Consider the following 17,542-nt stretch of genomic DNA (forward strand, 5'->3'; position numbering starts at 1 on the left):
CTTGCTAGAAAGCACATCTGTTATTATTTTATAAATGAAGGATCATTTAGTAAGAGTAAAAGGACATTAATGTAGTGTTGATACCAGAATTTGAACTCAGAACTTTTAATATTTCTTTCTTAATGTTATTGCTCTGAATATTGTGGGCTGAGATTTCATTCGGGAAAAAAAAAAAAAAATACAGGGGCACCTGGGTGGCTTAGTTGGTTGGGTGTCTGAATCTTGATTTTGGCTCAGGTCATGATCTTGGGGTTGCGGGATCGAGCCCTATGTTGTTGGGCTCTGCACTTACTGCGGAGTCTGCTTGATATTCTCTCTCTCTCTCTCCTTCTGCTCCTCCCCCCACTCAAGCTCTCTTTCTCTCTCTAAAAATAAATAAATAAAATCTTTAAAAACAAAGAAAAAACCCAAAAAAACCTAGGTTTTGAGAGAAAAAATACTGGGCCCTCTCCTAGAGAAAAATGTGGATAGATTTTTGAAAGCCATTTTAGTGACCTAGAGAATTTCCTTCCTTATTTTACAAGCTAAGCTCTAGATACCCACTAGATACAGTCACCAGAATATGGTCTTAGGAAAAGTGGAGTGTCATGATATATAAGTGTGAATAAATACTAAAAGGTAAAAGAATGCACAGAGTATGTTATGTCTCACATAAAGCTGAATAACATACAACATTTTGACAATATATTTACCAAATATGTGAAAAATTATACTGAAAAACGAATTACCATGACAAAATTAAGAAATGGGGAGATATGAATGAGGAAGGGCACACATGAAAATCAAGGGAATTAATAATGTTCTATTTCTTTATTTAAAAAAAGATTTATTTATTTTATTTATTTATTTTTTATTTATTTATTTTTTTAAAGATTTTATTCATTTATTTGACAGAGAGAGACACAGCGAGAGAGGGAACACAAGCAGGAGGAGTGGAAGCGGGAGAAGCAGGCTTCCCGCCGAGCAGGGAGCCCGATGCGGGGCTCGATCCCAGGACCCTGAGACCATGACCTGAGCCGAAGGCAGACGCCCAACGACTGAGCCACCCAGGCGCCCCAGATTTATTTATTTTAAAGAGATAGAGAATCTCAAGTAGACTTGACCCTGAGATCATGACCTCAGCTGAAATCAAGAGCTGGACGCTTAACTGACTAAGCCACTTAGGCATCCCTGTTCTATTTCTTAGGCCAGATGTAGAGTATACTCTTCATACCCTATATAGCATATGTTACATGGTATGTACACTGTTTGGTAATATGATACTTCTTTTAAAAAGCAGTAAAAGGCAATATGATCTAGACAAAAAGAAGAAAATTCCATTTTATTAATTAGTTCTATTAGATTAATCTTAAAAAATTCACAACAGACAATAAAAAAAATTCCCAAGAGTCCAAAATTAAAATAGCTTCAGGTTGTGTTTCATGAAAAAAATACTTACTTGTCCAGTTTTTTCTGTAATGTGCATAGAAATTCATTGCAGTTTACAATGTTGTCTGGCAATCCAATGTTGAAAGCATGTTCTCTGGCCATGTGGTTCAAAAGAATAGATCTACGAAGAAATTTGAATAATTTATATTATATACAAATCATCTAGTAACAAATCAAGTCAGGGATAGCACTTTTATAATGATTACACTAATCAGAAGTACATGCAAAGGTTAAACACTAAAACACACATTTGGGCTATGAAAGAGTGGTATGTTATATAGTATTTAAGTACACATATAATCACAATAGTTCTTTAAAGTGAGTTAAGTTTGTTCCATTATCTGCCAGTGCACAGGAATATACTCTATAGATGAATTGGGTTTCTGTCCTTTAAACTATTAAACTGTGCTTTGCTTACTTTTCCAATTCATTGTGGGGAGAAGGAAGAGACAACTCCCAAAGGGAAATATGTCCTTCTATATATGTCCTGGGATCACAGACATTTAGTCAGCTCACGATCAGACACCGACCTGGAACCCACAATTAACAAATCTAAGTATACGTAAGGGTTACCATAAACTGAATATACCATGACCAGTCTGTTGATTAGTTTATGCTAAAAAGGAAAATTTTAATTTATCTAAGTTTTACATAGCAAAAATGCCTATGTGTAAAATATACTATTCTACTGGGTCTTTATTACAACTTTATTTTTATTTTTTTTAAGTTTATTTATTTATTTAAGTAATCTCTACACCTAACATGGGGCTTGAACTCAGGACCCTGAGATCAAGAGTCGCATGATCCTCAGACTGAGCCAGCCAGGCGCCCTCTTTATCACAACTTTAGTTCATAAAATGAAGGTGACAGTTTTGGGGAACTCATTAGTACACAAACCACTATACACAGTGACACATTATACAATTTATCTAGCTTATTTAGGACACTAAGCTGGCTCCAAATCACTGTTTTTTAGGGTTATTATTTTTTTCCTTTAGAAAATAAAGCAACCAACCCTATGAAAATGTTTGTTGATTTTTTTAAGTATGTAGGAGTCCCATTCATTAATCTCATAGTTAATACGCTCTTTTGGCTAACCACTTAACTATCACTGATAACTTTGAATAAAACTAGTATTTCATAGAGTATTTCACAGTGCCTTTTGGCACAGATTTTTCTCTATGCCAACTGCCCTACAGAAGAATCAAATCTTCATTAGTGGTGTTTTGAACATCAGTGCTGCAACCAAACCATTTTCTAAATTCAAATTAGTACTGTATCTGTAGCTACCCTCTCCTCAATGTTTTTCAGGTAATAATGTCAGTTACTGTGCTAGGCTTTTTTGTTTTTTAATACTGTAGACCACCTTCTTTGAAGTGGGTAGAAAAAGGTATTTTTCTGACTGTCCATTTTTTTTTTTTAAAGATTTTATTTATTTATTTGACAGAGAGAGACACAGCAGGAGAGGGAACACAAGCAGGGGGAGTGGGAGAGGGAGAAGCAGGCTTCCCGCGGAGCAGGGAGCCCGATGCGGAGCAGGGTGCCCGATGCGGGGCTGGGGCTCGATCCCAGGACCCTGGGACCATGACCTGAGCCGAAGGCAGACGCCCAATGACTGAGCCACCCAGGCACCCCTCTGACTGTCCACTCTTATGTTGCCACTGAACTATTCCCAGTTACTAGAGGTTACAACTTCATGACTTGTATTTAAGTCATGTTCATTTGTAAATATCAAATGCTGTATAATGAGAAATCTGTCTGGTCTTTGTCCTTGATTCCTGGCACAGAGCTTCTAAAATCCTTGGAATTTCTCCATGATAGGATTATCTTTGTTAAGCTGACAAGGCGACTAGCCCTTAGCTAGTTTCAGAATGGGGGTTGGTCAAGGAAAAGACTAACCACAGGATTAGAAGGTAGAGATTTTGAGCCAGCCTGACCTTCAGAGAGGGGAGGGATCTGGAGATTAAGTTCAATGATTGAATCAATCATGCTAATGTGATGAAGCCTTATTAAGAATTCTGGAAATCAAAGCTCAGTGAAGATTCCAGGTTGGTGAATACCTTGATGTGCTGGGTGGGTGATATGTCCTGATTCTTTGGGGGAAAGGGCACAGAAGCTCTGAGTTCAGGAACCTCCTAAAACTTGCCCTATGTATCTCTTCATTTGGTTGTTCCTGATCTCTTCACTTGGCTGTTCCTTTATAACAAAACTGCAGTCCTAAGCATACCACTTTCCGGAGTTTTGTGAGTCATTCTGTAAACTACTGAAGGATGCAAATTACTGGTGAGAATCCTTGAATTTTTAGTCAGTTGGTCAACTGAACTTGTGGCTGGTATCTAAAATGCAAGCAGTCTTGTTGGGGATGATGCCCTTTAACCTGCAGAGCCTGATGCTAACTCTGGGCGATTAGTTTTAGAACCGAATTATAGTATGCCAGTTGGTTTTCGACCCAGATGGGAGTGGTAAAGAATTATCAATACCCCAGTTTTTGTTTTGGTTTTTTTTTTTAATCTTTGTTGATTTTATTTATTTTTAAAAGATTTTTATTTGTCAGAGAGAGAGAGAGGTAGGCAGAGGTAGAAGCAGGCTCCCAGATAAGCAGGAGCCCGATGTGGGACTTGATCCCAGGTCCTTGAGATCATGACCTGAACGAACGGAAGGCAGACGCTTAGCGGACTGAGCCACCCAGGCATCCCTAATCTTTATTAGTTTTTATATTCAAAAATGAAACATCAAAAACTGCTAAAGGTTTAGAGTTAACAATATAGAAGGGTGTGTCTGTAGTAGTTTGTTGTACATGGTCTTGCCTGTCAGCCAACTGAAAAAGTCCTAGGACATTAAACACAAATTTATTTTTGGCATTTAAGAAAAAAGAGAGGCAAACCAAGAAACCAACTCTGAACTACATAGAACACATTGATGGTTACTGGAGAGGAGGTGGGGGGATGGGTTAAATAGGTGACAGGGATTAAAGAGGGCACTTGTAGTGATGAGCCCCGGGTATTGGAGTTAGTGTTGTATGTAAGTGATGAATCACTAAGTTCTACACCTGAAACTAATATTACACTGTAAGTTAACAACTGGAAGTTAAATAAAAACTTGGAAAAAAATAAAAGAAAAAAAATGAAAAAATTATTCCCCTATTCTGCTTAGAGCAACTATAGTCCATCTTTGATGTTAGGCATATTAAAAAAAATTATTGCTGATATATGAAAGGGTCCTGAGCTAATCCACAGAACTTAATTTATATAACCATTATGAATGTTTTGATATGTTTTCAGATGAAAAACAGTAATATTCAAAGACATGCATAAAGGCAAACCTGTTCCCGAAAAATTCCTCACTGCAAAACATACAAATACCATGAAAATTGTTATCATTTCTTTCTTGCTGCTGTTGTTCCAGAATTTCTTTCTGTAAAGTAGAAACAGATATTTGAGATTATTTTTTTTTTAAAGATTTTATTTATTTATTTGACAGAGACAAAGAAGAGGAGAGAAAGCACACAAGCAGGGGGAATGGAAGGCAGAGGGAGAGAGAGAAGCAGGCTCTATGCTGAGCAGGAAGCCCGACAGGGGGCTTGAACCCAGGACCCTGGGATCATGACCTGAGCCGAAGGCAGACACTTAACCGACTGAGCCACCCAAGCACCCCTGATATTATCTTTAATAAATCCACAGTTAGCTAATGAAATATGTTATAGTCTGAATGGGAGGAATCTGGGAAGAAGCACAAAGGGAATATATGAATACTGACATTATTTCAAATTTCTCCATTTCTGTCCTTGTATCAAAACTACAAGTCTATACTGTTTTTTAAAAAAATATTTTATTTATTTGACAGAGAGAGACACAGCAAGAGAGGGAACACAAGCAGGGGGAGTAGGAGAGGGAGAAGCAGGCTTCCCATCGAGCAGGGAGCCCTATGCGGGGCTCGATCCCAGGACCCTGGGATCATGACCTGAGCCAAAGGCAGATGCTTAACGACTGAACCACCCAGGTGCCCCAAGTCTATACTGTTAAATGCTGACAGAACACTCCATTTGTATAGCTATGCAGGAAACTCAGAGTCAACTGGGTCTCATCATCCTTCCCTACTCCTGTTTTTATTAGTCAACTCCCATTCTCTCCCTCTTTTCCAAACAAAAATGTGGTGGGCTTTTTGATTTGCTCCTTTTGATACTCCTCAGTTTAGTCTGCAATCAAGTTCTGACAAATATTTCACTTGAACTACCTTTTATATTACTTTTCTCCACCATTCCCAATGCCATCACCTTGAGTCCAGTTTTTAATCAGTCATGGGATTACTATAAATAAGTCTCCTAGAGGGTCTCCAGGATCTCAGTCCTTTTTTCATCATATCCATCCTTCTTTTTGCTCCAAGGCAAACTTTCTTAAACGTTGTTTTCCTCCTACACTATTATCTAGTTATTCTTCATCTCAAATAATTTTTTTAAAAGATTTTATTTATTCATGAGAGACAGAGAGAGAGAGGCAGAGGGAGAAGGAGCCTCCCCATGGAGCAGGGAGCCCGACAAGGAACTCAGTCCCAGGACCCCGGGATCACAACCTGAGCTGAAGGCAGAAGCTTAACTGACTGAGCCACCCGGGCGCCCCCAACTCAAGTAATTTTAAATACGCTTTGGTAACATTTGCTCCAATCAAATGTGGTTCTACACACCCCGGTGGTTCTACACACCATCATTCCTTGAGGTCATTTTATTTCTCTTTGCTTTCTGCCTGTTAACAAATCTTAATCTGTAACTTAAGACCATTTCTATCAAGATTTCCATTTCCAGACTACTGTATAAGATTTATGAGCTCCGGCTCTGAAACACTGAGTAGACTTGGATTTGAACTCTGGCCTCAGTGGTACTCAATATTTTATTTAACTTTTATTTAACTTTTTCAGTTTTCTCATTTTTAAGATGAAAATGGAAATACTATCTCGCAGAATCGTTTATAGGATTAAATCAGATAATTTATGTAAAGAGCCCAAATTGTGCATGGGTCATTAAATGCTGGATATTATTGTTATCCTGCCAATGTCAATCTCCACTGTTTATTACCATCATCTCTTTGCTAACTGTTTGCCTGCCTGGTCTTCTGAAGGGATATGAAAACTCTTTGGAGTTAAAATCAAGTCTTTATGCTGTTCTTAGAATGGCATACTACTCTCCAGCTTCTCTTACAACATGGAGCTCAAAATAGGAACTTTAAAAAGTTTATTGCTGGGGCTCCTGGGTGGCTCAGTCGGTTAAGTGGCTGCCTTTGGCTCAGGTCATGATCCCAGGGTCCTGGGATCGAGCCCCGCATCGGGCTTTCTCTTCAGTGGGGAGCCTGCTTCTCCCTCTCCCTCTGCCTGCTGCTTCCCCTGCTTGTGCTGTCTTTCTATCTCGGTCAAATAAGTAAAATCTTTAAAAAAAATAAAAATAAAAAGTTTACTGATGATTCTGTGAATACTTATAGAATAGCATAAAAATGAGCTAATATCTAGAAGCTTAATAAATTCCTTGTGGCATTTCTGGAAATGTATCACCAAACATCTAGAAATACTAATCCACGTGAAGAAAAAAAATTAAGAAGTTACCATGATAAAAATCAATTCAATGAACTGGTTTCAGCCACGATGGAATAATGGATATCACACTTACCCTCCCCCTGTAAACTACTATAAAATAACTTGCTTCATCTATTTTATTTGTTTTCAGACATTGGGTAATAGTGCAGGGTTGTGATCCATGAAAGAATAAAATAATACACTGCCAGTTTTCTGCTGGGTGGTATTTTCCAAATTGCAACATAGGGAAGTGAAACCCAAATGAGGTGTAGCTACCTCATTGGTTGGAGGAAAGGAAAAAAAAAAGACTGGAGTTCAGGATACTAAAGCGAGTGCACTTTGTAGGACAAGGTACTAGAGAGAAGAAAGCTGAAAAGAGGGAGCTCAAGAAACCTGTACTGGGATTCTTTTGATCTTTGTCGAAATACTGAGCTGTACATGTACAAAGGACTCATGAGTTCTGATGGAGGAATTTCCAGGGGCTGTGAAGCTTAATGGAGATCCCAGAGGTTACAGCACTGGAATATGTTGGGAGTTCCGACATGCAGAAAGAAAAGACCTTGCTCAACACTCCAGGCATACAGCAAATATAAAAGAAACTCTTTAAATTTACATGCTGGTAGCAAGTGGATAGATAAAAGAGAAATAAAGGAGCTAAGGTAGATGTACCAGACCATATTAATTACTGCTTTTTTAGTTTAAGTGAACCTTATATCAAAACTGAAATGGATAGGAGAAGTCAAATAAAAGAAGTATTGTTAAAGGAAGCTGAACTTTTATAAACACGCCTGGCTTGACTAAAAAAAAAAAAAAAAAAGAAAAAGAAAAGAAAACACATTTCAGAGCTCTATATCAATAACTTTGTTAGCAGCAAAAACAAAAACCCAGCAAATAAAGCTCTTGATAAAAAACCCTATCACTACTGGTACAGTAAGGCCGCGGCCGAGCCCATACTTTCCCTGCCTTTTCCTGTTTTCAGTCCACAAGACTCAGTGCTCATTAAAAGTCACCATTCTAGCTCATATTTCTCAAGCTTGTGATGATATAACCTAATTTGGCTAAAGAAAAATCTTACTCAACTTAGTATCTCCTTGGTTTTGGCTCAGCACAAACACGAAAGATTTGTGAGTCTAAACCAGAGGGATACTAAACCATTTAAGGTTTTCTTTGGCCAAATTAAAGTTTTATCAACTGACCCTGAATTGTAAAACCCGAATGTAAACATTAGAAGTGATAGAAATTGATTCTTCTTAGGAGAGCCTAATTTACACTCTGGTATATTTGAGGTGGCATGGGATAGACAGGAAAATAAGAAAAATCACTTTAATGGCAAGTAACTAAAACCAGGCTGTTCTGTTCTGGAGCCTCTCTCACACGGTGATGGCGGGTACTGAGGACTCTGTTAGTTTACCTGCACAACCGACAACCACAATAAGAGAGACAAAGACTCTGGAGTGCCCTTGTCATCCCTGATCTTGCAGGCCCCACACAACTCCTTTAATTTTTACCCAAGTTCATTCCACGAAGATCTGCCTTTTGTCCATGGCACAAACTCTTTTTAAACTCCTTTCCAGACCTTCCTCGAAGGGGAGCTACTTAAACCATTTGTTGCTCCACCTCTGCTCTCTGTTTATTTCATTTACATAAGACTTTTCTCATTTTCATATTAACAAGTCTAGGAAGAACTTCATAATTGGGAAAAATGAACACAAGGACTAGCTTTATTTGGATTCTCTCCTCTTCCTAGACTTGATAATTTTAAAAAAAGAGAAGTCTTATGTAAATGAAATTAGCAGAAAGCAGAGGTCAATCAAGAAAAAACAGCTTTCCTTTTCTCTTTCCTTTTTCTTTTGTAAAGCTTGGTATCTGATTAGTTCTAGCATATATTTTACCTCACTTTCAAACAAAGAAGTATAATATTAACAGATAATCCACAGAAAGCATCACAAAGATGTGTAAATCAAAGCCTACCAGCTTTGTGGTTTTATTTTTCTAAAAAAAAAAAAAAAATCTCATGCTGGGTAGACATACTAGATTTTATTCATGGATTTATAGAATAGAGGGATGAAGAGAAAGTCACAGATGTTATATGTTTGAACTCTTCAAACTTATCTGATGAAGTCAGATAAAATTTTCATTACAAAATAGGCTTGGATAAAAACCACAGTTGTAAGAATACAAGATCAGCTTCTGTATTAGGCAAAGAGTCATAATAACAAGCTGTATTTTTGTCTAATTGGTTTAAAATGTCAAGAATGGCAGCAAAGGGGTCAGTGCAGAGTCTTTCATCTTTATTCATAAGCCGAAGGCAGAGGAAACATTAATGAAACAGCAGATAGAGCAGATGGCATTCAACAGTCATAGGGGATTGACATATATAGGTAGAAAGTGAAAATGTGAGTTAGGCTGAAAGTTATAAAAATCAGCAACTTAGGAAAAAGCAATTTAGAAAAATCTCAATTTAGTTTTAAGTATTTGTATACAGGAAAGCAGAAACTGATGCTTATCCAATGGAGATAGCTTGTGTAATGTCATGAAGGAAAACTAAAGCTGATGTTATTAATTATAGATACGAAAAACATTCTCTAGATACTGACATTTCAGATTCACAACAGACTTTCCAGCTGAATGGCTGTATGAGTGACTATGAGAGCAAACAGCACACTCCAAAGGTTCCCGCCCGATCTAGCCCACAGGCAGCACAGTAGAACCCAGGTAGGCATTCTCAGGTTAGAAGCCCGGCTGAGCTCCTTCAACAGAGAACACATAAAATGTCCCTACTAAAGTCAGAGCGATGGCCCAGAGCCTCCAAAGGAAGGCAGCAGGATCTCCTAGGCCTCCTGCTTTCTACTTTCAGAATCATGGATTATTTCTGAGGTCTTTGGGATTATTTCATTTACACCTCCACCTTGGCCTCAGGCTGCTATAAAACAATGTGGCATAAAAATGAAAATAAAAGAAAGAAAAAAATTAGGTAGGATGGGCACATAAATTGAAGATTAAAAAATAAAAATAACACACACACACAACTCAAACCTAAAGGTGGACCCCAAATTTGGCTATCAGCTTTCTTAGAAAAGGGAAACCGATCAGACAGGGGTTTGTGCTGGTTTTGTCCCTTATTCCTCAGAAGTAACCTCTATACCCCTGGTATTTTTTTTTTTTTTTAAAGATTTTATTTATTTGACAGAGAGAGACACAGCGAGAGAGGAAACACAAGCAGGGGCAGAGGCAGAGGGAGAAGCAGGCTTCCCGCCGAGCAGGGAGCCCGATGCAGGGCTCGATCCCAGGACCCTGGGAACATGACCTGAGCCGAAGGCAGACGCTTAACGACTGAGCCACCCAGGCGCCCCTATACCCCTGGTATTTCTTGAGCAGCTGGAGTGTCTTTCTTCCTCAGGGTGAGCCCTCTGACAGCTAATGCTAATGAGGTAACTCAGGATGGAGGCAGCCATGCCAGAAAGTCCAACTGCGTGCTTAGCGGCTCAGGGCTTTGAGCCACATGCTATCAGCCTTACCTCAGAAAGAGGGGGAGAACTGGTGGTTGAGTTCAACTCTGTGGTCAATGGCTCAATCAGTCAGGCTTAATGAAGTTTCGGTAAAAACTCCGGACACCAAAGCTCAGGTAAGCTTTCCTAGTTGGCAGTACTCTGTACTGCCACACATTGATGTGCTGGGAGGGCAACAGGCCCCTGGAAATGATGGAAACTGTGCTTAGGACTTTGCCAGATTTCCCCCTATATATCTCTCTTGTTGGTTCTCATTTGTATCTATTTCTATAACAAAACTGTGATCGTAAGTACAGTGCTTTCCTGAGTTCTGAGAGTTGTGGGGTAGTAGGAACCCCTGAATTTGTAGCCAGCTGGTCAGAAGTGAAGGTGGCCTGGAGATCCCCCACTTGTGGCTGGTGTTAACATAAGGACAGTCTTGTGGGGGACTGTGCTTTGTGAAGTCTGGCTTAGCTCTGGGGAGCTAGAAATTATTGACAACAAGTATACAATATGATATAATGGACAATATATTTAGAATAAATAGACCAAACAACATGGATGTTTCTCATAATGATCCTCAAAATAAGCTTGCTCTCATGCCAAAGCACATTCCAAACTTGGTGACATGCAGAGCGGTTGGGTGAGGGTTGCTAGGATACAATATAGATGCCTGCTTCCTCCTGATTGGAGGTTGAAAGTTTAAGACTATCTAGGAAAACTACTGAACTCAAACAATGTTCCCCGAATGTAGTTTTATTGGTCGATAATAATCAAGATTTTGTCTTTTCAGTAAAGCACCCGGAATGTTGCTTTTCTAGCTCTCACTTGGATGTAGAGTCACAGGACTTAAAAGGTAATGAGGAGACATGTGGGTTGATACTCTCATAGAAATTGCATAGTCCTAAACATGGACTGGATCGTGCATAGCAAGTCATTTAATTCTTTGTCAAAACGACTCGAGAATAGTCACAAACTACACAAAAAAATCCCTAAAAGCATTCTTAATCTGCATTTCATCCTCCCAACACCAACTACTGGTCTCTAAAGTTGTATTTTGTTAATCATGGTCACAATTTTCAGCATGGATTACATTTTAAGTGAAGTGTCACCAGTTGCCTAGCCCTGACTGGATGGGTGGGTGGGGGATTGTCAGAAAATTATCCAAATAACACCTGGCAATGAGTGACATAATTTGCTAGCATCTCCTGCAAAGACAAACTTCTGGCCAAATATATATCAAGGTAACTAAATACAGCAATTTATTGATATACGTATCACTAACAACTTGGTTAAAAGATCAAGATTAAGTACCAAACAAGAATAGGTTTTAGAATTTATTTATGACAACTAGTTAGTTGATTCAATTGTCTCTTCAAGCCATGCCTTTTAATAGACAAATACGAATCTTTTTGAACCCTGTGAAAGGAAAAGCATCTACTTTAACCAAAAGTGGCACTTAATCACTAAGATATTAATTAAAATAAAGGAGAAGGAGGAGGAGGAGTTCTGCTCTGCTACCCTGCTTAGGATTAAGAAAGCCACAGAAGGGTGCCTGGTTGGCTCAGTAGGCAGAGCGTGCAACTCTTGATCTTAGGGTTGTGAGTTCGAGTCCCATGTTGGGTGTGGAGATTACTTAAAAATAAAATCTTAAAAGGGGCGCCTGGGTCAATCAGTTGTTAAGCCTCTGCCTTTGGCTCAGGTCATGATCCCAGGGTCCTGGGATCCAGCCCTGCAGCGGGCTTCCTGCTCGGCGGGAAGCGTGCTTCTCCCTCTCCCACTGCCCCTGCTTGTGTTCCTTCTCTTGCTGTGTCTCTCTCTGTCAAATAAACAAGTAAAATCTTTGAAAAAAAAAAAAATCTTAAAAAAAAAAAAGTCAGAGAATATCCTCACAGTGAGAAAAAGCTGGAAAAATCAAAAAAGAAAAGAAAAAGAAAATCATTCCTTACTTTGAATCCAAAAATCTATATACTTGCAACCATAGGACTGTACATTTTATTTATTTTTAATTCATTATTTTTGACTTCTTTTTTAGATTTATTTATTATTTTAGAGAGAAAGAGAGAGAGTGCACATGCATGAGTGCAGGGGAAAAGGGCTACAGGGCAGAGGGAGATGGAGAAGGAGAGAATCTCAAGTAGACTCCCTGCTGAGCACCAAGTCCGAGGCTGGCTGGATCCTGCAACGCTGTGATAAGACCTGAGCCCAAATCAAGAGTCCAACGCTTAACAGACTGAGGCACCCAGCCACCTCATTTAATTTTTTTTAAAGTTTATTTGTAATCTCTATACCCAATATGGGGCTCGAACTCAGTGACCCGGAGACCAAGAGTCACATGCTCTACTGACTGGGCCAGGCAGGCACCCCTGAATTGTACACTTTAAAAGGGTGAAATGTATTTCTGTGAATTATATCTCAATAAAGCTGTTATTTTTTAAAAGAAAATAAAAAATCTGAAGTCACAAGGCACGAGACAAACTGAATTCCAGAAGGCGATAAACCATTCTCAAGAGAGGCAGACACAAATTATTTCCCCTTTGACAGAACACGGGAGGAAAAGGCAAGAACAAGAAAATAGCTGAAATTTTACAGAATTTTTAAAGTCTAAGTCACTGGGAACAAAATGGTCTAGCTCTTTTCCACGTGTTTCCTTCAAGTTCTCAGGAGAAAGATCGGGAGTAGGGGAAAGAAATATGAACAAGAGCCCATCAGTGGTGAGCAGGCACAAAACCCACTTGCTTTCTGGGACCATTCTTTAGCATTCAAAGCAAAAGCCAGAAGCTGCTGGGGGAAGGACCCAAAGGCTGTATTGCTACAAAGCACTGGTTTGCCACTGCTAGGGGAGAGGGCAAGAATGCTGAGAAATAAAGTATCATTCCTGAGTTCCTTGTGAATGTACAACAGTGTTCAGTGGTGTAAGAGCTGCATATGAAGATAGGCCCAGGAGACTCTAAATGGCAGTTTGCCAAGCAAGTTCTATAGTGCATTTTTTCTTAGAACATTCAAGCAAGTTATAGGCATGTATTTTGGTGTTAAAGGATTTAAATACTAAAAAATATTTAAGATATTTGAAATTTATGGAAATGAAGGTTTATCTTTCTAAAAGACAGAGTGGGGACACCTGGGTGGCTCAGTCGTTAAGCGTCTGCCTTCCTCTCACGTCATGATCCCGGAGTCCTGGGATGGAGCCCCACATCGGGCTCCCTGCTCCACGGGAAGCCTGCTTCTCCCTCTCCCACTCCCCCTGCTTGTGTTCCTGCTCTCGCTGTCAAATAAACAAATAAAATCTTAAAAAAAAAAAAAAAAGACAGAGTAGGTCTGGCCACAACCTGATGGGATGACAGCAGGGAAAGAAGGAGTCCTGGGATGGAGCCCCACATCGGGCTCCCTGCTCCACGGGAAGCCTGCTTCTCCCTCTCCCACTCCCCCTGCTTGTGTTCCTGCTCTCGCTGTCAAATAAACAAATAAAATCTTAAAAAAAAAAAAAAAGACAGAGTAGGTCTGGCCACAACCTGATGGGATGACAGCAGGGAAAGAAGGCAGACAAGGAGACCTGCCACACCACCCCTTGGTCATTCTTTTCCCCTATATGTCCGGGGACCAGCAAAGGTCCAGAGTGCATTTATTTTTTACTTCCATGATGGAATCACAAAAGATCATCCCCCAAGAAAAGAGATGATGGCATGAACATTTAGGAATCTTAGAGGAGTTAAAACCTTGAAGAAGAATCAATCCTGGAACAGTTTAGAATTGGATTTTCTTAAGTTTTCAGCCATCAGTACAAGTTAGGGTAAAAAATAAAACAGTAGACCATCAACAAAATGGAAGTTGAAAAGAAAAGTAATAAATATTAAAAAGTACATTAGTCAGATGCAGAAAAAGGTCTGTACTGTTGATATAAATGAGTCACAAAGTACTAGCTTTCTTTTGAAGTGACTTGGTTATAGTACCAGAACCCAGACTGCATACCAAATGGCAAAGCCCCCTAATACATATGGAACACTGATCAGCCTTTTCTCTTTAAGAGTATGAACATCTGCAGCTTCTAAGTACAGCACTGGAGATTCTGGGCTGGCACTCCTTTGAGAAACTGACATCAAGGCATGGAGAATGGTACCTCAGCTATCTTTGGTGATAAAAAAGAGACTACGGAAGTTTGTTTGTGATCTACTTCCTGTTCTCCACACCCCCACTCCCCCCAAAGGAGTAAATGAATTGAAATTAACACAGAGAAGGTTTCATATTGTTTTTTTGGTGAAAACAGGTGACTTGGGACACTCCAGCGGGCTAAAACAAATGCCATTTACTAAGCAAAAATTTCCCAAAATTTAACTGAAGGTTTGGTATTATACTGGGCACTGCGACCTATGCCTTCTTTTTGGTCATAATCTGGAATTCAGAATAGGTTTAAATCTTTCCTCCTCACTGAGAAAAAAGCTCTCAGTAAATTAATCAGTCAGTATTAAGTTTTGAGTATCTACCTTGTAGCTGATAGCTAAAGTTAATTCTCTACAGAAACCAATTCTTCCTAAGTCAATTCAGTCATTTGAATTATTCTTTAAAAAGTCTTTATCTTCCAAAAGCATTTCCAAAGCATTCATGTGCCTGTAGCTCCATTCTAGACGCTTACCTCAGATTATCAGCTTTTCCAAAAACTCTTCCCTTTCCCTTCAGAAAAGCCATGAGATTTTGGAGAATAGCATTCCAAGTACAGTCAATAGCAAGTGCAAGTGCAAACAGCAAGTGAATGGAAAGAGCTTGTGCCTAAGGAATGGAGACAGAGACGTGGCCATGTGGCTGGATATGGTGACCAAAGTGGGGGAGAGAAACAGGTACCAGCCCCTTTGGGATCTTGGTAAGGGGTCTGGATTTTTATTCCAAATAAATTTCTGGAAGTATTGGAAAATTTCATTTACTAGAGTTATATGAAACTGAATGAGTGAACATTATATAAACTATCGAAATGGTCTTAAAATTGTTTCAAACTCAAGAAGGATAAAAAATAACACAATCCTCTCGTTCTTTCTGCCATTTCTCATATCTTCTTATAGTAAGCATGGTATTTTCATTTTGATCTCACTCAGAGTTATGGTGAAGGCTTATTTTTCTATCACATCCTTTCTCTAACGTAAAAACTCAGTATGAGGAAATTAAAGTATAAAAAGCTCAGTAAACTTCCACCAATTTAAGGAATGGAGGGCAAGTCTGATTAACAAAGTAAAATGGAAAAAAATTTTGTGTAAAGATACTGACATATAGTTTCAACCACATTCACAACAGAATTTGCCTGCAACTTAACTTAGATATTTTAGAAGCCCTCTGAGCAGGGGTCAAGTAAAAAGTAAAAATTTCCCCAAAGAAATCCTTTTTAAGTGTCAAAAAATGCTAGGTAGCCCCAGAAGAGACTAACGTGTCTGCCAGAATCTGATGACTTGAGCATTCTGAATTCATGTTAGTAATATACCCATACAATATACTTAGTATACTTAAACAAAAACACACCTCTGCATGTAGAGGCAGGGATAAATGTAGAGGCAGGAATTAAAGCAAGGGTTATCAATGACACTACCACTTCTTTCTTTCTTTTTTTTTTTTTAAAGATTTTATTTATTTATTTGAGAGAGAGAGTGAGAGAGAGCATGAGAGGAGAGAGAGTCAGAGGGAGAAGCAGATTCCCCACTGAGCGGGGAGCCCAATGTGGGACTCGATCCTGGGACTCCAGGATCACGACCTGAGCTGAAGGCAGTTGCTTAACCAACTGAGCCACCCAGGCACCCAACACTACCATTTCTTAAAATAAATCAGCATTTTATGAGAGCTGACAGAAAGTTAACTTTGACAATAATATCAAGGATCTTAATAAATAAATGAGAAAAGACACGTCAATGACTAAAGCAAGACTGTAAAACAAAAAAGCCAGAGAGAAATATCTTAACTGGTTTATGATATACTCCCACAAATCCACGAGGTTTGATGTGACTAATATTCCACCTTCTTGAAAGACATCAGCACCTCCTACCCCTTCTGAAACAGCAATGATAACAGCAACAACCATCTGCCTGCTACATAGGACAGAAAGACATTTTTCTTCTACTCGGAGTTGCACTGAGGTGGCTTTTTGAAGAGAAAGGAAGAGACAGAATTAACTAGTAGAGAAAAAAATTACATAAAGGTAATCATTAATATGGAACAGACCATTATACTGAAAAAAAAGGAGGACAGAAGAAAAAAAATTGCAAGAGTTAAACACATGAGAAATAGAAAAGTCTAATTTCTATTTGTACTGAAGATATGAGAGAATCTAGCCTAGGCAAGAAGAGGAGGATTTTAATAATGGAAAGGTGGCTACAGGAGACTGCAAAATGCCCCCCTCTTGCACTAGAAGAAGAGAGAGCTATGACAGGGCATGGATCAGTACAGTATAACCTGCCTGAGGAAGTATTTTCTTAGATAAACTCAAGGTCAGATATACCCTTATGTTTTTCTAAAGATAGGGAAAACTCTGAAAACATATTAACTTGAACTTCTAAAAGAAAATGTAAGTAGTTTAGGCCCAAAGGAATAAGAATTTACTACCTACTACTGACTTAAGATAATAAAGAAATTAGATTTTCTTAAAAAAAATCTTAGCAATAGAAACAAAACACTATTATTTATTTACATATGTATCTATGTCCTACTCATCCATTTTTATTCATTGTAACAAATGTCAATTTAGAAAATGTCACTTTTGCTTATAGAAGTAAGATCAAATTGAATAAAGGATCCTGGTACAATTGGAAAAAGAATGGTACATGGGGTTTGGGAAATAGCAGGAGTTAGAGATGCTTCCCTTCTTATTTTATACAGTGTATAACTGTGGCCTCAAACATTTCTCCTAACAATTTTGACCTTGTTTTTTCCATCTAAACAGATATAATGATATTGTCTTACTGGTCTCATAGAGGCAATGTGTATAAAAAATGCCATGTAAATTTTAAGTTCTGTTAAAGGAGTTCAAAGTGGTAAACTTTAGGATTCAGTTTAGTATAGTTTCAGACTGGGTTTATATTTATTTCCTAAATAGA

General features: G+C 38.7%; 1 protein-coding gene across 2 annotated transcripts in view; it reads right to left on the minus strand.

Moving 5' to 3' along the window:
* ZNF277 (zinc finger protein 277) overlaps positions 1-17,542 on the minus strand; it is a 103,741-nt gene that overhangs the window by 16,642 nt on the left and 69,557 nt on the right. For both annotated transcript variants that reach the window (XM_081800237.1, XM_081800238.1), the window contains exons 5-6: positions 4,751-4,842; positions 1,439-1,549 (exon numbers count right to left, since the gene is read on the minus strand). In XM_081800237.1, the coding sequence (XP_081656363.1) occupies positions 1,439-1,549; positions 4,751-4,842 (203 nt within the window). The remainder of the gene's footprint in view (positions 1-1,438; positions 1,550-4,750; positions 4,843-17,542) is intronic.

This window comes from Leptonychotes weddellii, chromosome 12 (assembly GCF_054177405.1).
Source record: "Leptonychotes weddellii isolate Sample4059 chromosome 12, ASM5417740v2, whole genome shotgun sequence".
Taxonomy (NCBI): Eukaryota; Metazoa; Chordata; class Mammalia; order Carnivora; family Phocidae; genus Leptonychotes; species Leptonychotes weddellii.